This window comes from Dromiciops gliroides, chromosome 2, assembly GCF_019393635.1.
Source record: "Dromiciops gliroides isolate mDroGli1 chromosome 2, mDroGli1.pri, whole genome shotgun sequence".
NCBI classification, from domain to species: Eukaryota; Metazoa; Chordata; class Mammalia; order Microbiotheria; family Microbiotheriidae; genus Dromiciops; species Dromiciops gliroides.
The window spans coordinates 427,034,668-427,056,975 of NC_057862.1; the positions used below are offsets into that span (position 1 = coordinate 427,034,668).

Genomic DNA, 22,308 nt, shown 5'->3' on the forward strand with positions numbered 1-22,308 from the left:
AACAAATTCCTAAATTGTCCATGTCTGAAAAAAAAAAGTTATGTCTTATTTTGTACTCCAAGTCAGTTTTCTCTTTGTCAAGAGGTAGATATCATGCTTTATCATGAGTCTTCTGGAATCTTGGTTGGTCATTGCATTGACCCAACGGTAAGCTTACTTTCAGAGCTACCAAAAAAATAGTACATTTGCCATAGATAGATCTCCTTGGTATATGAGTAAATAAGTGGTTCATGAGAAGCAAATAAAAAGTCTGATTAGCTGCGGCATGTTCAAATAAACAGAATGGCAACAAAAGTGGGATCAAGAGTAATAACTGTAAGCTCTTTGAGGGGGACAAGTTATACTTACAGTTTCCCCAAGAAAAGTAGCTATTTAATAAGAAAACTGTCATCTTTTGTAAGGCCTTCTCTACTTCCTACTATTGTGGATAATTTGCCCCATCCTAAAAGATATGTCTCCTGAGAGGTTTGGGGCTCCATTAGGGTGACAACTTTGATTTCTTTGCTTCAGAAAATCATCTTTGTAGCAGATGGAAGATTTTTCCTAGATCACCATGGTCTATACCCTCTCCTCATAGAGTAGCTTAAAGGGTGGAGAGGATCATGGTCCTGATAGGGAACACTTAGCTCCAGAGCTGAAGCTAACAGTTCTGAAGTCCAGGTTGAGCACTACAAGATGCATCTAGAGAAAGCAGTATAATGGGAAAGGGATAGGAACTAGACCTATGATTGCATTTGTATAAGGAACTTCCAGGTGAGGAAACTCCCTCTATCAATGTGGGTCAGCTCTTTTTCTGCAATTTATAGTTTTAAACAATTGCTTAGAGCACCGAGGGATTAAGTGACCTGCTCAGGGATCACACAGCCAGAATGTGTCAGAGGTCCACCTTTAATACAGGTTTTCCTGTCTTAGAGGACAACTCTCTACTTACTGTCATGGTGCCTCCAGCAGCATGAAAGATAATCCTCAAATCAACTTTTTTGTTTGTTTTTTGGTTTTGCAGGCAATGGGGGTTAAGTGACTTGCTCAGGGTCCCACAGCTAGTAAGTGTCAAGTGTCTGAGGTCAGATTTGAACTCAAGTCCTCCTGAATCCAGGGCTGATGCTTTAACCACTGCGCCATCTAGCTGCCCCTCAAATCAACTTTTAAAGACATGGTCTAAAGTAGAAACCTTGAAACTCAAGTCTCTGTTAGTGGAGGGACCCTGGGAAACAGGCCCATGGGGACTAATGAAGGGATGAGGGTGGGATCAGGACAGAGTTCACCAAGACTGGGGAAGAAGAGTATGTCATTTTGTAACTTCTTATTTTAACTAATTATTCTTGCTAACTAGGGGGTGGAGGATAAATGCTCAGAAACTATTTAAATTTCAGTGGCCTGGAACAAAGCCCCAATCACCCTACCTTTAGTTATATTCTTTCTTAGCTGAGTGCCTTGCAAGAGCTAAATGCTACTCAATGTATATGGACTAAATTAATTAATGAAATTAGAGCTGACCTTTGGCACATTTATGAATTTAGCAGAGTTTGTCTTTGGTATCTACCCATCATGCACATTTTCCTCAAATTCATGGAACTCTTTCTTACTCTTGCCCTCTTTGGTATACTTCTGCTCTTTCCACCATAAAATATAACTAGGGGGCAAGCTAGGTGGCACAGTGGATAAAGCACTGGCCCTGGATTCAGGAGGACCTGAGTTCAAATCCAGCCTCAGACACTTGACACTTACTAGGTGTGTGACCCTGGACAAGTCACTTAACCCTCCTTGCCCTGCAAAACCCCCAAAACCAAACCCACAAACCAATAACTAGTTCTGCAACCCTGGAAAGTCACCTCCCTGCTCTGGGCTTCAACTCCCTCAGCTGTAAAATGAGACAATTGGCCTTAGATGATCTCTAAAGTCTCTTTCAGTTTTCACGCTCCGTGTTACAATATTTTCTATTCTAAGTTCCCTTCTCATTCTAAAGGTTCCCTTGCTTCTAGCATTCCGTGAGTCTGATTTCTAGAACTTGATTCTATCCCTCAACTTCCCCAGGCCCTGTTTCATGTCCTTGTTCCTCAGGCTGTAGATAAAAGGGTTCAACATGGGGGTGATCACTGTGTACATGACTGTGGCTACTCGGTCCTTGACCACAGAGTAGCTAGACAGGGGCCGGAAATAGACATAGATAATACTTCCATAAAACAGAACCACAATGGTGAGGTGGGAGCCACAAGTGGAGAAGGTCTTCCATTTTCCTGATGCCGAGGGGACTTTGAGGATGGCAACAATGATCCGCAGGTAGGAGAAGATTATGCATAAGAAGGGGGTCACAATAACAGCCAGCGTCTCTGTCATGACCACAACCTGACTAGAAGAGGTGTCAGAACAAGAAAGCTTCAGCACGGGCTGGGTGTCACAGAAGAAGTGTTTGATGACATGAGAGGCACAAAAAGACAGACGGGACATGAGCAGCACACGTAGCAGAGCATGGAGGTGTGAGATCACACAGGAAACCACTGCCAAAATGATGCAACGCCCGTGACTCATGACCATGGCGTATTGTAAGGGATTGCAGATGGCTACCAAGCGGTCAATAGCCATGGAGGCTAGAAGATAGCTATCTGTGTTTCCAAAGGCCATGAAGAAGTACATCTGCACCAGACAGCCTATGTAGGAGATGGCCTTTGTCTCTGATAGGAAATTGACCAGCATCTTGGGGACAATGACAGAGGTAAAGCAGATATCAATGGAGGACAAGACGCTCAAGAAGAAATACATTGGGGTGTGAAGTCTTGAGTCTGAGCGGATGACCAGAATAATCAGCAAGTTCCCGAGGAGGGTAACTAGGTACATGCTGAGGAATACGGTGAAGAGTGGCTTCTGTAGCTGCGGGTTTGAAGATAGTCCCAAGAGGATGAATCCAGAGGTGCTACTGCTGCCCCAGCTGCTATTGTCATTCTTTTCCTCCAGGGTATCTGGAATTTTCAGAGAAGGTTTAATATATTAATAAAGCTTGGCTTGTTATTTAAAAAATAAGAAGAATGATCTAAGGGTAGCTTCCATTTCCATATTTCAGGGTATCTCAAAAGTTTTAGTGCAGATTAAGGGTTTGGTTTTTTTTTTTTGTTTTTGGGTTGTTTTTTTTTTTTGAGCAATGAGGGTTAAGTGACTTGCCCAGGCTCACACAGCTAGTAAGTGTCAAGTGTCTGAAGCCAAATTTGAACTCAGGTCCTCCTGAATCTAGGGCCGGTGCTTTATCCACTACACTACCTAGCTGCCCCCCAGATTAAGTTGTTGTTGTTTTTTTTTTTTTAGTGAGGCAATTGGGGTTAAGTGACTTGCCCAGGGTCACACAGCTAGTAAGTATTAAGTGTCTAAGGCCGGATTTGAACTCAGGTACTCCTAACTCCAGGGCCGGTGCTCTATCCACTGCACCATCTAGCTGCCCCCCAGATTAAGTTTTAATAAATTTAACCTTATTTAATTTTATGAAACTTAAAAGCTATTATTAGAGCTTAAACTGCACTAAGACTCTTGGGACACATTATATTTTAAGGTTTAAACAGTACTTTTATCAAAACAACTCTGAGTCAAGTAACACAAATAGGATTCTCTCCATTTTATGGATTAGAAAATTGAGGACTGTGGCGGCTAGGTGGCGCAGTGGATAAAGCACCAGCCCTGGATTCAGGAGTTCCTGAGTTCAAATCTGGCCTCAGACACTTGACACTTACTAGCTGTGTGACCTTGGACAAGTCACTTAAGCCCCATTGCCCTGCAAAAAAAAAAAAAAGAAAGAAAATTGAGGACCAGATAGATGAAGAGATTTGCTTAAAGTCATATAGCTAATAAAGGCAGGAACCAAAACTCAAAACCAGGTCTTCTGATCCCAGACATTCTTTTTCAATAAACAATTATATCATTCCATTCCATTTAAACATAGGCAATGATGAGAAGAATCTTCACATTTTACCAGGTCAGCTGGTAGAATGGAGAAAGCACTGGACAGAGAGGTGGGACTCCATGTTTCTTGCTGTGTAATATATGTGTGATATTGGGAAAGTCACTTGATATCTCTGAGCCCAGATTCTGTCTATAAAATAATAGTTCTATTTCAGAATGTTATTATGAGCACTAAATGACATAGAGTAACCAAAGTATTTTAAATATTGATAGAGCTGGAAGGCACTCATCTTGCCCAATTCCCTTATTTTACAGATGAAGAAACTGAGGATCTAGGGGGGGCTAAGTGACTTACCCAATGATGCACAGCTACTTAGTGGCTAATAAATCCAGTATTCAAGACAATATGTATATTATTAAAGTCTAAAAGAGTGCAGACTTAATGGTGGAATTTCAGGCAATCGACAACACACAAACAGAAGGCTTCTGGTTTGTGAGGGACATCCTATGAAATTACATCCATCTCTGAAAAATCTAGAAAACAAGTGGTTACCTCAAGCCTGCTGGAAAAAGCTATACTGTGGCATAGAAACCTGATAAACTAATGACAAGTGAAATAACAATTGTTCACTAATATTATAATCCAACTCCTGGAACACTGAATCCTGTGGAAGAGAGAATGGTGTTAAACTTAGAATAGAAAATTCCTACAATGTTAGCCCTGAAAGAATTTCAAAACATAGAATATCAGAGGTGGAAGAGACCTTAGAACAAAGAAGGTTAGAGCTGGAAGAGATATTATAAAATAGAATGTTAAAGTTGGAAGGGAATTCAGAACATGAGTGCTAAAAGACAGACTGTCAGAGCTTGATGAACATTGGAACTTATTTATAACATAGTGTATTAGAACACTTTTAACTCTGGTTCTTGGTAAAGTTCTCAAAATGACTTATTAAAGGATTGGTTTGTGAGCAGTTAGAAAGGGAAGAGGTGATTACTCAAAAGAACCACTGTGGGTTTCCTCAAGAACAGGTAGGTTAGATTAATTCTCCTCTTTTGACAGAGCCACTAAAGGGATTGATGAGAATTCTGTAAGATAGAACTAGAAGAACATTGTACACATCATCAACATTGTGTGTTGATCAACTGTGATGGATTAGATTCTTCTTACCAATGCAATGGTACAGGAGAGTTCCAGGGACTCATGATGGAAGGGGATCTCCAAATCCAGAAAAAAAACCACAGCTGTGGAGTATAGATGCTGATTGAACCATACTATATATATATATATATATATATATATATATATATATATAAAACCTATTTCAGATTACCTGCTGTCTAGGGGAGGGAGGGAGAAAAATCTGAAATTGGAAAGCTTGTATAAACAAATGCTGAGAACTATCTTTACATGTAACTGGAAAAAACAATAAAATACTTTTATCAGAAAAAAAGAATTCTGTAAGATATAACAATGACAATGACAACAATAGCAAGCATATATATAATTCTTCAAGGTTTGTAAAGTACTTTACACATGTTATCTCAATTGATCTTTATAACAACCCCAGTGAGTCAGGTGCTATTTATTCCCCCCATTTTACAGATAAGGAATAAAGGCTAAGGGGTTAAGTAACTTGCCCATGGCTGCACAGCTAGGAAGTTTCTGAGGGAAGATTCCAGCCAAGGTCTTCCTGACTCCATGTCAAGTATTTTATCTTCTGCACCCCCTGGTGGCCTCTAATATGCTTACCTTTACTAGATGTGTTATACTTGCATTTTGGCAAAGCATTTGACAATGCCTCTCATAGTATCTTTGTGGATAAGAGAAAGAAATCTGGGCTCTATTGTAGGTGCATTCAAAATTAGTCAAATAATCAGACACCAAGGATGAGAAAGGATTTTTTTTAACCTGGAGGGACTTATCAAGTCCAAGGATATTTTCTTGGTGAAATTCTGTTCCACATTTTTATCAATGACTTCAACAAAGGCACAGATGGTTTGTTTATCAAGTTGTGAATAACGCAGAGTATGGAGAGTTAGTCAACACATTGGAAAACAATAGAACCTGAATTCCTAAAGAGCTTGAGAGTCTGGGAAAAAATAGGCTCAAATCTAATAGGCAAACAATTTCTTTACTGGATTCAAAAAATCAACTATACACATGGGTTAGGGGCATTATGGTTGGGTAACCCTTTATGTAAAAAAGGCTTGGGCTTTTTGATAAAAGTCAACATGTCAACATTTTATATGATGTAACAGTCCCAAAACTAATGTAATCTTTTAAAATTTTTGGTCCATATCTGTTATTAGATGGGTTTGTAATAGGAATTATATTAATAGAAGCCATTGTCCAGAAGGAAGGAGGTCTAATGCACATCCTAGATTATGGGACAAGGTTCAGAGAATTAAAAAAATTTCAAAGAAAAGATAGATAGGTAAGTTCCAATTGTCAAATATATTTGAAGGAAAATTTAGCCCAAGAGGGAATAAAAACTCTTGAGAATGAAATTCCAAAATCAAAAGTAAAAAGTGATTCTGATGAAGAAAATGATGAACTCTCATGAGGGACCAATGTGCTTATACAGGAAATAACTGACCTCGGAACTAGGAAGACCTGGATTTCAGTCCCACCTCTGACACATACTGGTTATAAGATCTTGGGCAAGTCACTTACCTTCTCAATGCTCTAGACAAGCAGTACCTTATTTAGATAAAAATGGAAGCCATTAAACTGCACATGGGCCATGTATTTACTTAGAAAACCATCTGTTAACATTATCTATGTTCTCTTGTATTTTTACTTATTTTGCTAACTATTTTCCAGTTCCATTTTGATTTGGTTCAGCCTGCACTCCATAGTGTTGAGGGCAGTAATGCAGTCTAGAGGCTACCTCAGCTTTAGACAACTTTCTAAGACTTTTAAGTTGTAGACCTAAATTGATAGAGGGAGTTTTCCTTATATCAATGAAACAACAAACCTAGTCCCTACTGTATCCCTACTTATAGAAGATGGTAAATAACTATGGGTGAATACAAAAGTATGGTACTAGAATAATTTCAAGTGTGCTAAAGCCCAAACTAGACAGAGGTAGATGGTGAATGTTAAGTGCAACAACAAAAAAAATTTTAAAAGCTATTTTGGGAATAAGAGGAGGATCAAAGAAGGAATAAGACTGTTCTCCAAAATGGAAGGTTTGATGATGATGGATGATGATTAAAAGGTTAAACAACATCAACTCTCATTTTGTTTCAATTTTCTCCAAGAAGGAGAGAATCTTTGGATTTAGAAGTACAAAAGAAATGATTAGTAAGGAGTGGAAAACACAGATGAATAAGGTTATGGCAAAGGGCACTTAGCTGTCTTCAATGAGTTTAAGTCTCCAATCCTGTGTCAGTTACATACTAGAAAATATCCTTGGACTTGATAAGTCCCTCCAGGTTAAAAAAAATCCTTTCTAGAAAGGACAGGTAAGTGTGATCACTGAGTCACTGTCAACGATTTTTTAAAAATCACAAAGGAGGGGTGCTCTAGGATCGGCAAATAGTCTCAATTCTCAACAAAGAGCTAAGGGTTTCATTGGCATACAGAAGTCTGTGAAAATTAATTTAGGTAGGAAAATCTCTGATCACTCAGACCCAGCACAGCTTCATCAAAACCAGTTGATAGTAGAATAATCTTTCTTTTTTTGATAGATTAATTGGCTAAGAGAATATTGTGACTTCAGTATGCTAAGATTTTAGCAAGGCATTTGACAAATGCTCCCATACTTCTTTTCTATGAACAAGTTAGAGATGGAGGCTAGATGATAGTGCAATTAGGTAGATTTGAAACTGGTTAATTGCACTTAAATTGTGGTCATTAAAAACATTTTTATCAATGAAGCCAGAGAAGGAAAACTTGTCAAGTTCTCAAATAACATAGGGACAAATTAAATTTCTATTATTAGATGAGAATTACTATATAATATTGGATTGGGGGCAGCTAGGTGTCACAGTGGCTGGAGGGCTGGGTCTGAAGTCAGGAAGTCTTATTTCATGAGTTCTGAGAACTACAAAATTTACTGAGAACTGATTCCCCACCCAGTCCCCTCTTTCCCAGGCAGGTGAATTGCCTGGGGCTGACTGTCTTTGTCATTTCCAGACTCTTGATGGACTTATGGACCTTCCCCCAAGCAACTTATCCCCTCCCAATGATCCCCACCTTACTCCCTGGACTTTATGTTATTATGTAAAAAGGGTCCACCTACATTAAGTAGCTTCTATTCAGAGTCAGTAACGCCTATACTTAAATTAGGAGCTGTTCTATTATTTCTTTTGTCAAAGGTTCATTTACATTAATTAGCTATATGTCACTCTAGAGCAATCTTTTTGTTCTGTTATCCCATTAAAACCCTGTCCTCTGTTCCCATCTGGGTATTCCTAGCTTCTGAGCTTTGCAATACCAGGAGCTATAGTTCCTCTGCCCCATTAAAGACCTTATTTCTCCTATATTGATTGTTTCCTTAATTTCCAGGTTAACAGTTCAAATCTGGTCTCAGCTGTGTGACCCTGGGCAAGTCATTTAACTCTGTTAACCTTAGTTCCTCATCTGGAAAATGATCTGGAGAAGGAAATGGCAAACCACTCCAGTATCTTTGCAAAGAAAATCCCCAAATGGGGTTACAAAGAGTTGGGCATGACTGAAATGAGTGAATAATAAATAAATGGATTGGGGAGATGTTACTAATAATTAGTTCCCATGAAAAAAACCTGGGATTTTTGGAGGCCTGAAGGCACAATATCAGTCAATGGAATGACATGACAGTCAAAAATGCTGTTATCCAAAGCCACATTAGTTCTGGATGCTATATTTTAAAAATAATAATAGCTAACATTTATATTGCTCTTTAAGGTTTGCAAAGTACTTTATAAATATATCATTGTAACCTCACAACAAACCTTGGAGGTAGGTAATATTCCAATTTTACAGATGAGAAAATTGAGGCAGACAGAGCTTGTGACTTTTGTGGGGTCATGTATCTAGTATGTGTTTAAGATAGGATTTGATCTCAGGTCTTCCTAACTTTAGTTCCAGTGCTCTAGCTGCCTCGAGAACATAAATATAAGCTGGAGACCTTCCAGAAATGGGAAGTTGCCTAAAGAGTCTGATGTGAAGCTTATCAATAAACTTAGATTGAAAAAAATGGAAGTTGAAAACAAGGACAAGTGGGGAGAATGAATACAAAAAACTAGTATGGTCATAAGAATATTTTCAGAATCATTGAAGCTCAGAATGAACTGAGACTGAGGTAGAAATCTAAACCCAGCAAAAACATGGTTGTTAAAGGCTTTTGGGGTGATAACCACAAAGAATCCACTGATCCTCACCTACTCCCCATTCCCAGGCCAATGAATTGCCTGGGGCTAACCAATCTTTGTCAGTTCCAGAGTCTTGATTGTCTTATGGATCTCCCCCAAACAAACTATCCCTTCCCAAAGATTCTCCACCTTACTCCCAGGACTTTAGGTTATTAACTACATTAAGTAGTTTCTATTTAGAGTTAAGTAGCTTCTATACTTAACTCAAGGGCAGTCTTAAAGTTCCTTTTGTTAAAAGTTCATTTACATTAAGTAGTTAAGTAGTTTCTATACTTAACTCAAGGGCAGTCTCCAACTTCCCTTTGTTCTGTTAGCCCATATAAACCTTGTCCTCAGTCTCCATCTTTGGGTATTCCTAGCATTCTTGCTTTTTGATACTCTGAGTTATAGCTCTGCCTCGATTAATGACCTTATTTCTCCTATATTGATTATTTCATTAATCTTCAGGGTAACAATGGTTAGTGAACATCTAGAAAAGAAAGTGATGATCACAAAGATCCAGAATAGTTTCAAGTGAATTCAGTTTTAATTCAACAAATTCTACTCCCCCCTCCTCCGCCATCATTTTCTATGTGTAAGACAAAAAAAAACCAAAAAAGCTTATGACAGCCTAATTTAATTTCCTTTCTGGGTAGAGTTTCTCTGTTAGTATATTAGGACACTTAGATGTCTTCTACCTAGATTTTTGTAAGCATTTGACACAATCTTTCATGCTTGTCTTGTGGACAATATAGAAATAGGTGAGCTAGACTGGTGGTGTCAAATAGAAACAGATCCCTGTGGGCTACATATCACCTTAGAACATTAGAAATTAACATTATCTTGGTTTCCCAATTACATTTTAATCTGGTTTGGCAGCTGCTGACACCTCTGGGCTAGACAATAATATAGGAAGTTGGAATCGGAACTTGTAGGATGGCTCAGATTAAGGTTTGTTATTAACAGTTTCATGCCAACTTGAAAGATGTTCTCTATTAGAATCCCTCCCTCAGGGATTTTTGAATGGCTCTGAGCCATTTCACATTTTTATCAATGACTTGGAAAGAGTGAAGATGATATGCTTATCAAATATACTTTGACATAAAGCTAGGAGGGATAGCTAAGACACTAGATGACAGAGTAAGAATTTTAAAAAATAAAAAAGCTAGAATATTTAACTGAATCAAATAAGATGAAATTAAATAGGGACAAATGTTGGGGGAAAAAAGTCAAAATCTTGGTGGACTGCAAGTTAAATGAGTCAACAGAGTGATGTGGTAGCCAATAAAGCTAATATGAATTTATGGTACATTAAGGGAGGTGTGCTGTCCAGGACTAGGAAGGTGATATTTTCATAGTACTCTGACTTAGCCAGATCACAGCTAGAGTATTGTTTTCAGTTCTGGGTGCCAATCTTAACTTAGAGTTCCCCTTTGCTGTTTCCTTTTATCCTTTTCCCTCTCCTCCCCCCTTTTGTCCTCTTCAAATACCCTTTTGAAATCATTAAAGATTTAGCCAGTACAAATCTCTCAGAGTTCTCACATAATAACAGCAACTCAACAACTGTTTTATCTTGTTTGTAAAAGCTGTTGTTTTGGTTGGAAGGCTGATTTGGTTTTTGTGCAGTGAATACCTCTCTGTATGCTTTCAGTTTGCTTTTCAAATTCTCATCTCTTATCTTAATAAAACGTGCTGAGTTGATGGCCCACACTTACTAATTTTATAAATGTTGGATTTTAGTTTCCAATTTCTCTTGTCCTGCTTGAAAAATACATTCAGATCTTAATTGTATTTGCTTGGGAAGTGAGTTATTTATTCACTTCTTCTCACACTTAGTACAATTTTGTCCTTATCTTTGTAATCTGGAGGAATTTAACTATCTTGTATTTATGCATACTAAATCCTTAGAGGCACCCAATATTTTGATGGCCATTTTCACCAATATAGGAAAATTTTGTCATTTATTTTCTGAAATATGATGTTCAGATTCTTTTATTTTTGTAAGTTCTCTGGATTGTTTATGGTTACAATGTCATAATCTTTTTCATTTTTCATTTAAATCTATGGTTTAAATTTTTTTAGGAATTTGAATAATTCAGTGATTAAAAAACCCAAACCTATATATCCAGTTGGTATCTATTGTATGTAATTCTATTTTCCATCATAAATCTATTTGTTGTTTCTGTGAATTTTTGAATTTTTAAATTGTATTCTCCATATTGACCATGTCTTCATTAATTCCTTTCAAAAGTTTTTCATGTCTCTTATTTCCATGCCTAATTTTTTTTTCCATTTTCAACCTCTCCTTTTAATTGCTCTTGTAATTTTCTTAACATTTAAATTATTTTCTTTGAATGTGCCATTTATCTGTCTGTATACATGCCCTGAAACTATAATTTCTTTTTTCCATTTCCATTATTTCTGGTACACTGTAGTATGAGAAATTTTGTCAAATTCTTTGTTAAAGACCCAGGTAACATATGTTTACAGCATTTTCCTGGTCAACCAGTGTAATACCCTTATAAAATAAGATGAAGTTAGTCTAGTATGATCTGTTCTCATTGAAATCATGGTGTTTATTTGTGATTGCCACTTCCTTTTCTAGATGTTCACCAACTGCCTCATAAAACAATCTAGAATTTTGTTATCAATCAACTCATTAGCCTATATTTTGTATTGTCATTTTCTTTTTTAAAAAAATCAGGACATTTGCCTTTGTCCAATTCTGTAGTGCCTCTCCTTTCTTCTACTATCTTTCAAAGATCATTGATTGAGGCTCATCCAGTTCGTTGAGTATACTAGATTGGCCAGGTGACTTGAATTCATCGGTCCTCCTTACTAGTGTTAATATGAATATATGGATTACCTGGATTTGATGGAGGTACCTTATTAAACAAAAATATTTTTTATGAAGCCCTGGGTTAATAGGAATAAATTGTCCTTCAAATGAACTCCAAACTGAACCCAGATAGCTAGCCGATAAAAGTCCCTACCTGATGACTTCTTTCCCCAGATTGTAAGTCCCTATCTTATGGGGAAATTTGGGCATCCTCATCCTTGCTGAACTCTTTTTTGGAATCCTGTAATCTTATCATGATGCTTCTGTATTTCCCCCGTACTTGTTATAACTGAAATTGTTAAACTGTTTTTGCTTCTGGGTTGAATTTGTATCATACTATTAAAACTGATAATACTCTGTAACCAGTGGACAAAAAATCCTTATATACCCTCAGAAAGAGAGAGTCTCTGAGCTCCTTTCTTAGGAGGGGGTCTCCAGCATCATCATGATATATTTCTTCTTGGGACAACATAAATTGGTATTATGTTTTCCTGTCTGTCTCTGATCTGGTTTATCCTGTAGGAGACATTATGTGCTCTGATCTGGTTTTGTTTTGTGGGAGACATGTCTCTGTTTATTATTAATTTTTATAGGATATGTTATAAGATTAATTTCTCTGATCTGTTTATTATTTTTATAGGAGGCAGGCAGATAAAAACTATATTTAATTTTTCAACACTAGTAATCTAAAAATTAAATCAGCAGCTGTAGGGTCAGTGAGCTCCATGTTACTGCATTAAGGAAAAGTAAAGCATTAAGTAAAGGCTGGAAGATCACTTGGATATGGAAAAATTCATTATATTGAAGTAGAGGTTGGACCAATTTACTTCCATTTCAAAATGTTAGCTCATATTTAACTTGCAGTCCACTTAAAGCCCCATTTAAAAGAAAAAAATATGAGCTGTTGCCTGGTTTTGCCTTTACCATATTGTACTTGTGAAGATGAGTTTTTGAACCCAACTGTAAGATTTTACATTTATTTCTAGGTATCATCCTAGATGTCATATGTTGACAGTCTTGTCAAGATCTTTTTGGATCCTGCTTCTGTTATCCAATATGTTAACTGTCTCTCCTAGCTTCAGTGTGTCTATAAATTTGATAAGTATGCTATTTTTTCCTTTATTTAAGGCATAGGTAAAAAAAATATTTAACAGTGCATGACATAGATACCTGGGGAGTACTCTACTAGTACTAAGCAACATAGCATAATGGAAAGAAGATGGATTCTAATTCAGTATTCAAAGGCAGAGGGTCTGAGTTCAAGTCCTGACTCTTTTTTTTTCTGCTTACCTGTGACTATTGGTAAGTCATTTAGCCTGTCAAGTTTTTTAACTTGTAAAATAAAGGAATTGGATAAGATGACTTTTGATAACCCTTTAGCTAGAAATCCAGGATTCTATGATTCTTGGCTAGCCGGACTATTAATTACTGTTCTTTGGGTCTGGCATTCAACCAGAACTGTATTCAATTAATTATATTATTGTCTTGCTCCACATCTTCCCATCTTGTCCACAAAGATGGGGAGAGACAGAGACAGAGACAGACAGAGAGAAGAAGAAGAAGAAGAAGAAGAAGAAGAAGAAGAAGAAGAAGAAGAAGAAGAAGAAGAAGAAACACAAAGAGAGACAGGGATAGAGAAAGACACAGAGAAAATCACAAAGACACAGAGACAGAGAGAGAAACAGAGAGAGGAGGAGAGAGAGAGATAGACATAGGAGAGAGACAGCTATAGGAAATAGAGGAGACAGACAGAGAAAGGCATAGAGAGGGAAAAAAGAGAGAGAGAGAAAAGAGAGAAGAGACAGAAGAGAGAAAGAGGAGGGGAGAGAGAGAGAGAATAAAATGCTGTACCAAAATTGAAGTCTAGTCTATCTAGCCTGTAGCATTCCCCTAACCTGCCAGTCTGTACGTTGTCATTTTGGTTCAGACTTGTGGTTTCATGGGTGTAGGGATCTCTAATTGCTGAAACTTCCTCCACCAATGCAGATCAACACTAGTCTATAAGTTGTAGACTAGTCTCAGAGAGTTTCCTGGTACCTTGAGAGGTCAGGTGACTTGTCTATGATAACACAGCCAGTGTGTATATAAGAAATAAGGCTTGAAAAAAAAGTTTTCCTAGCTCTGAGGCTAACCCTCTATGTACTGCTCCACACTATCTCTCACCAGCCTGGTTATCCTGTCAAAAAAGGAAATGAAGTCATTCTGTCATAACCTGTCCTTGATGAAGCCACAATGACTTAGTAATCACTGATTCCCTTTATAGACATCTACAAACCATTCCTTTAATGTATATTCTAGATTTTTTTTCTAAACATACTAGTCTATTGCTTGTACATTCTCCATTCTTTCCTTTTTTTGAAATCAGGAAAATGTTTATGCTCCTCTCTAGTCCTAAAATCCTATTCCATTTTCATGATTGTTTCAAAGATCACTGACAATGATTCAGAAATCCTTTTTTATCTAATCTTTCAGTACCTAGAAAATTTGAATTTTTAGTTTGGAAAGAAATTTTTTTGGTACAGTAATGGAGTCTAGTGCTTCAGGAGACAGTGAGTTCCCTGCAACTGGAAATTTCTGGTCAAGAACTGAATGACCAACTCTTACTTGTTAGGGATGCTATAGAGGAGATTTCTGCTTTAGGTAGGGGTTAGACTATTAGATGAACTCTGAAGTTCCCTCCTACTTTGAGATTTTATTTTATTTTATTTTATTTTAATTTTTTTTTTTGCAGGGCAATGGGGGTTAAGTGACTTGCCCAGGGTCACACAGCTAGTATATGTCAAGTGTCTGAGGTCAGATTTGAACTCAGGTACTCCTGAATCCAGAGCCGGTGCTTTATCCACTGTGCCACCTAGCTGCCCCACTTTGAGATTTTATGATTCTCTGAAATCTACCCTCATGTACATTTGAGTAGATAATAATAAGGATAATTAACATTAGTGCTTTGAGGTTCACAAAGCACTATCCATATCCATATCCTGTTCCTACCCCCACTTCACAGTTGAGGGAACTGAAGCTGGAAGAGGTTAAGTGACTTTCCCAGGGTCACACAGCTAGTATGTGTCTGAGGGAGGGAGGATTCAAACTCAGATCTTCCTAATTCCAAATTTAGCACTCTTTGTCTTATGATACCTAACTGTAAATTAGAACCTCATCTCCAAGATTGCCTTCATGTAAGTATATGACATTATAACTATGACCCAACTTAGAGGGATCTTATCCAATGCTGTAAAGTTGTTATGGAAAGGAGATTCCCAATGTGCCCTATGGGAGCTGTATAGGAGAAGTGATGACCTAGCTGTCCCAGATATTAAATCTCAACACTTACCTGGATGTCCAGGTTTGGATGCCATAAGTTCACAAATGGATTTCAGAATTTCTCTATGAGGACTCAGATCATAAGGTGATGCTATTTCAGGCAAGACAAGTTAGGCGGACCATCATTTCCTATATGGGAGGTATAGCTGAGGGAAAGGGAGAAAGTGACAAGAAAAGGGAGAGAGGGAGGGAGAAGACAGGAGGGGAAGAGAGGAAAAGGAAATAAGAAGGGAAGAAGAAAGGGGGGAAAGGGGAAGGGGAAGAGAAGAGAACATGTGAAAGGGGGAGGAGAAGAGAGGGGGTAGAAAATGAGAAAGGAATTGGGAGGGGTGAGAAAAGGAAAAGGAAAAGAGAATGGGGAAAAGGGAGACACAGAAGGAGAAAAACAGGAGGAAAGTAGAAGTAGACTAAAGAGAAAGTATGTAAAATGGAAAGAGGGACAGGAAGATAGAAGAGGAAGGAAAGGGGAAAGAGGAAGAGGGAGATGAAAGAAGAGAGAGAAAGAGAAGGAGAAAAGGGGCAGAAATGGGGACAGAGGGAGTAGGAGAGGGAAAGGTGTACCAGAAAGCAGAGATAGGGAAAGGGAGAAAAAAAGATGAAAGAGAGAGGAAGGGGAAAAGGGAGAAGGAAAAGGAGAAAGAGGAAAAGAAAAATGATTTCACTTTTCAATAGTGGTACTTTTAAAATAATTATACTCTGCGATAGATATTGCAATTACTAATATTCCTATTTTACAGATGAAGAAACTGAGAATTCAAGTGACTTGCCAAACTTCACATAGCTAGTAAGAAAGTGTCTGAGCTAGGGTTTATAGGATCATAGCCCTAGAGCTGGAAGAAACTTGAGACTCCACCTAATCAAGCACCCCTCTTTTATAGATTAAAGCATGAGAAAAAGAAAGAAAAGGAGGAAGAAAGTAGATAAAAAGAGGAAAATAACAGGAGAGGGATAGAAGAGAAGAGGAGCAACAGAGGGAGAGGGAGATAAAGGAAGAAAGAAAAGATGAGAGGGATGGGGAAGAAGAGGGGGAGGGAAGGAGAGAAAATTGAAGAAGGGGGGAGATAGGAAAAAGGAAAAATGGGGAGGTGAATAAGAAATGGTGAAGAGAAATAATGAGGGGAAAAAGAAAGAGAAGGTAAGGAAAGATACTGATGGAGAAAAGTATGAAAGGGAAAAGGAAGGTTACATGTATATACACATATATCTGTATATGTGTGTATATATATATATACATACATGTATATATGTGTGTATACACACACACACACACACACACATATATATATATGACATCATATGTTGATAAAGCAGCTTGATGTGGTAGAAAGGGGCCCTGTCATGGAGGGTCAGGAGATCTGGGTTCAAGTGCTGGCTCTTTCACTAACCTGTGCGACCTTTGGCAAGTCTCTTTCCCTCTCTGGAGTTAGCTTCTTCTTCTGTAAAATGGGGGAAAAGTTAAACTAGATGTCCTCAATTCTGTGACCTAAATCTCTATCCTTTTCCAAGGAAAGGGCTCTGGAAATACTCAGAGGCAGGCTGGAAACAAAATAGTAAGAGAAAACCCAGAGATAGGGAAGTGAAGGCACAGAAACGAAGCACTGAGTTGAACAAGGATCTAATGGCAGATAGTATGGATTATTTAGGGGACAGATACACCAGGGCATGGGGCTCAGTGTTGTGTCAAAGACTGCCTACAGAATGGTTTGGTCCTAGAACTGTGGTCCCCCCTCCTATCGTGCCTCCCACCCCCTGGGAAAATCACCCTGGAAGAAGAGGATTTCCTCAGGTTCTAAGAAAGTTGAGAAAGTAAATAGTAGGATGGGACTAGGGAGAGAAACCAACATTCTTGTGGACCCGGGCTGGCCTGGGCTCCAGAGTCCAGTGACAGTTTCATGTAACTATAATTGACTGAGCTGCAGATATATCACATGGGACAGTCTTCACTCTGGTAAAGTGGTTTTTGACCCTCTTACCTTGCTGGTTGAGTCTGATGTTGTGGATCACCCTTGTGGAACAAAAAAAGAGAATAAGGAGGTCAAGGAGAAGATATCACATTGAAAGGATCTGTCTGCACCCTGGCTTCTCTCTACACACATGTCCTAATTACCGAGGTTCTACTTGTATCCTTATTGTACACACACATTCTATCCATGCCCACATTTTGGCCACCATTCCTGCTATGTATTTGATCGCTCTTTAAGGCATACAAAGCACTTTACAAGTATTTTCTTGCTGGTTTCTCACAACATTCCTGTGAAGAAGGTAGTACTAATGTTGGCATCTTACAAATGAAGAAATTGAGATTGGTCAAGATGAACCTAAGTGACCAATGGGGAAAATATGAATCTCCTGTGGGGTATCCTAGGCATTTCATCATTGAGGGGAGGAGGGGGAAGAAAGAGAGGTAGGAAGAGATAGAGGTAGAGAAAGGAAGTATTTACAACTGAGAGGGACCTCAGCAATCATCTAGTCTAACCCCTTCATTTTATGGGTGAGGAAGCTGAGACCCAGGGAGGTGGAGTGACTTGTTTGAAGTCACAGAGCATTTTGGTGGCAAAGTGGTGATGAAAACCTTGGTTTTCTAGGCCATTGTAGACCTACTTCATCCTGCTTCAATATCTCAAATGCAAGAGTGAGAAGGACCAGAAGGAAAGGGGAGGACAGAGATTAGTCTGGGGGAATTTTCATCTAGGGGAATTGTAGCGTCGGAGACTGTCTCACTTCTTACCCTTCTGGGGCTGGCCTTGGGCAGTTGTCTGGTGTAAAAGCAAGGCCTGTAGAGGCAAACACCACTATTGAATTAGCCTCGCATCTCTGAGGAGTGAGAGTTGGAGATCACTAAGTAGAAAGTAGTCAGAATCTTTCAGAAGCAGTCTCCTCTTAGGTGATATCCTGGGGGGTGGGGCAGCTGGGAAGGAAATTTACTTATGGGAAGAGGCAAGAAAGGCCTGTCCATGCTGAGTTTTGGGGAATTGTCATTGGCTGTCCCAGGAGGGTATGACATCCCAATGATGTCACCAAGCTCCTGTCCGAGAGCCAAAGGTGAAATTGGACTCCAGAGACTGTTACCCATAGGAAGGAAATTAGAGGCAGGTAGGGGCCGGGGATGGAGTATGCCCAAACAAGTCTGCATGATTTTCTTGTCATGCGTGTGTTTCTGTCTTGGGGGAGGACAATACATGTATGTGAATCGTTGCACACATTTGTGTGCATCTGGATGTATGTATGTGTGAAAGAAAACAAGAGGTGGGAGAGAGGATGAAAGAGTGAGGGGGAAAGGCAGAGGGGGAAGAGAGAGGGAACAAAAATACATTTGAGATTTATGTTAGTAAAAACCAAAATTCCCTGTTACAGAGCATGGTTAGCTGAATGAAAACTATTTCCCTTTCTGTGCATACATGCCATAGGACCCATAGGTGTAAGTCACCTTAGAAGCCATTTAGTTTTTTTAAAGGCAAAGAAGATGAGACCCAGAGAGCTTTAAGTGACTTGCTCAGGGTTGCACAGTTTATAAGCAGCAGAGCTGTGTTTTTTTTTTTTTTTTAGTGAGGCAATTGGGGTTAAGTGACTTGCCCAGGGTCACACAGCTAGTAAGTGTTAAGTGTCTGAGGCCAGATTTGAACTCAGGTACTCCTGACTCCGGGGCCGGTGCTTTATCCACTGCGCCACCTAGCTGCCCCAGCAGAGCTGGGTTTTGAACTGAAGTCCTTTGACTCCGAGTCCAGAACCTTTTCCCTGCATGATGTCTTCCATAAACATGCATTCTAGCTGCAAATCCCCTCTATCTCCTGGCACTTTTTATCTGCATGTGTCTAATCCTCACACCTGTTCTGTTTATGTACACACTCTATCCACATACATTTGGTGATCACCTCCCTCCTATCCTTGCACATGTTCTCTCCATACACACATTCTGTCTGCATACACGTTTTATTCACCCATTGTTCCCTATGTGCACATATTTTATTTTAGATCTTTTTTTGTCTACACACATATCCCTGAAGCATGCATGTTTGGCTTGCATGTGTTATATCTGTACACATGTCTATTTCTACTGATACACATGTCTAATCTTCATAGACTCATATGCTTTCCATAAGTACCTAATCGCATCCACGTTCTACAAATTCCACAGGCTTGCCTATAGGTTATTGTATGGAGCTATAACCAAGCTCCCATGAACATGTGGGTTGTGCCATATAGAGACCAGGTGAAAGAATTAGAATTATTTAAGCCTGGAGATAAAAATATTCACCAGAGCCATCTTTAAATATTTGAAGGGATGTCATGTGGAGGAGGGACTAGGCATGGTCTGCTTGGCCCTAGAGGGAAGAATGAGGAGCAATGGGTGGAAGCTGAAGAGAAGGAAATTTAAACTTGATTTAAGGAGAAATCTAATCATTAGAGCTGCCCCAGAGTGGAATGGGCAGCCTCAGAAGGTGGAGGCAGCTATGTGGTGTATTGCCTAGCTTCTTAAACTACGGTTTGGGACCCCATGTGGGGTTGTGTAACTGAATGTGGGGGTTGTGAAAAATTTGGCAGCAGTAAAAGGTTGTGTATATCTATTTTATATATCTGTATAGCTTGGATCATGTAAACATTTCTTGGGTGAAAAGGAGTTGTGAGTGGGAACAATTTAAGCCCTGGTATAGTGGAGAGAGTTCTGTATCTGGAGTCAGGAAGACCGGGGTAAATTCAAATGTGGCCTCAGACACATATTAACTGTGCAATCCTGAGCAAGTCATTTCATCTCTGATTGCCTCAGTTTCTTCAACTGTAAAATCAGGGTAATAATAGCACTTACATTGCAGAGTTGTTGTGAGAATTAAACAAGGTAATATTTGCAAAGTGCTTAGCACAGTGCCTGGTACATAGTAGGTACTTAATAAATGCTTATTCCCTGTTTCTCTTTGCCATACTGGAAGGTTTCAAGTTTTCAACTGGAGTCTATATGGCCACTTGTCAGTAACCTTGTAGAAGGGATTTATGAAAAGGTAAAGGTAAACTGGACAGTTGGGGGGCACAGTGGATAGAGTGCTGAGCCTGGAGTCAGGAAGACCCCTTTTCCTGAGTTCAAATCTGGTCTTAGCCACTTACCAGCTGGGTCATTCTGGGCAAGTCATTTAATTGTTTCCCTCAGTTTCCTCATCTGTAAAATGAACTGGGGAAGGAAAAGACAAACCACTGAAGTATCTTTGCCAAGAAAACCCCAAATCGGGTCATGAAGAGTCAGATGTGACTAAAATGACTGAACAACAACAAAAGTTGTCTCTGAGGTCCTACAGGGAAACTCTGAGAGGGCCCAATTTATAGATGGGGCTACACCAGGAGTGATTGTAAATTTATTCATTTATTCATTCATTCCTCTCTTTTATGCAATCTAGATCCTAGCCGATAGGATTACTTACTTTCCCCCCAACTCAGTATTCTATTTTTCACCCCCATGTACTCTCATAAGTTGTCCTCCAAACCTCAAATGCATTCCTTCCTCAACTTTCCCTCTCAAAATCCTTTTCTTTTTCTCACACTCAGCTCAGGTACCACTGTCTCTGTGATACCTTCCAGGGTTTCAGCAGTTGTTAATGCTCTCTACCTCCCCAAATTACCTTATATTTAGTTATAGCCCTCTTCCCACCCTCTGTAGTATATGAACTTGAGAACAGGGAATGTTTTACTTTTGTGTCCCTATAACTTAGTATGTGTAGCTGAAATTCTCTGGGCTTATCCCAGAGTTAGGTTACTACATCTCTTCCCTCAAGATTCTAGGGGTAGGCCTTAGAGGTTGGGGTGTGTCTTCTCTAAAGCTATCAGTCTGCTCATCCACCATTCTAGGTATGTTTCTCCTCTTGTTAAATGCTAATGGCAAGCATCCTAGTTTCATGTAATTACTTAATATCAATCAGCTTTTTACAAAGGGATACTGACTTTGAAGATATAGCAATAACAAAAGGATAAATATTTCCTACTCAGGGAATCTCAGGGGCACTCTCTTCCCTATACCGTTTCAGTTTCTGAGGAAAATAGTCTCAGATAGCACAATTTATACATAGCATTGATCCTACCAAGTTCATGTCCAAATGTGGCATTGCTTCAGGATGAATTCTCATTTCAGCTACTTCTGCACTGAGTCCTTGCTCCTGGGGACATTGATGATAACTTGATTGCAAAACTTGGCATGGGCTCAGCTCCTCAACTTCTGGATTCCTAGATTTCCAGATGGTCAGAAGCCATTTCATTCGGATGCCCAAATTCCCAGATGACTCACTCTCCTGATCTTTTGAGACTCATAAGGTTGTGAGTTCCAGATCAGTCTCTTTCACTTAAAAGAAAAGCAAAACCCAAAGTAGGCAAAGAACTGAGGACCGTATTAGATAGCATTCTCTCTCACGTCATTCCATCAGTAAAGTCAAATCAAGAGCAGAGTTCTACCCAAGGGAAGGTGAGGCCAAGACCTTTCTGAAGGCTAAAGGCTTTTGAAGATACCTGCAGTAATGGTTCTAAAATAGCAGTCAATCAAAGAGGCCACTCTCCTTAAATCAAATGCCAGGCAGTATGCTAAGCACTGGGATAGCCTGCAGGTAGCCCTTCCCTTATTTTTTGTTTACTGACCCAGTTTTTTTTTCCAGTAAGATGCCTCTTTCTTTTTTTTTTTCATAAAAGTATTTTATTATTTTCCAGTTACATGTAGAGATAGTTTTCAACATTTTTTTTTTTTGGTGAGGCAATTGGGGTTAAGTGACTTGCCCAGGGTCACACAGCTAGTAAGTGTCAAGTGTCTAAGGCCGGATTTGAACTCAGGTCCTCCTGAATCCAGGGCCGGTGCTCTATCCACTGTGCCACGTAGCTGCCCCACAACATTTGTTTTTATAAGATTTCTAGTTTCAAATTTTTCTGCCTCCCTCTGCTCCTTCCCCCGTCCCCAAGAC

The 22,308-nt window shown here is 39.1% G+C and overlaps 1 protein-coding gene across 1 annotated transcript; it reads right to left on the bottom strand.

The window, feature by feature from the left end:
• Positions 1 to 2,001: 2,001 nt before the first annotated feature.
• On the bottom strand, positions 2,002 to 21,618 carry LOC122739028 (olfactory receptor 1L4-like). Its single transcript, XM_043980888.1, has 5 exons — positions 21,445 to 21,618; positions 18,111 to 18,196; positions 17,356 to 17,387; positions 15,393 to 15,473; positions 2,002 to 2,957 (listed from the first exon to the last, which is right to left on the bottom strand). Exons 1-5 carry the CDS (start codon positions 21,616 to 21,618, stop codon positions 2,002 to 2,004), a joined length of 1,329 nt encoding a protein of 442 aa, XP_043836823.1.
• Between the last annotated feature and the right edge of the window lie 690 nt (positions 21,619 to 22,308).

Excerpts from the sequence above, each read along its gene's own strand:
- LOC122739028 (XM_043980888.1), bottom strand. The coding sequence starts at position 21,618 with ATGAAATGGCTTCTGACCATCTGGAAATCTAGGAATCCAGAAGTTGAG. Across the intron at positions 17,388-18,110 it reads CCAAGGCCAGCCCCAGAAGG|GGTGATCCACAACATCAGAC; the intron begins GTAAGAAGTGAG and ends TTGTTCCACAAG. Across the intron at positions 15,474-17,355 it reads CATCAGACTCAACCAGCAAG|CATCACCTTATGATCTGAGT; the intron begins GTAAGAGGGTCA and ends TGCCTGAAATAG.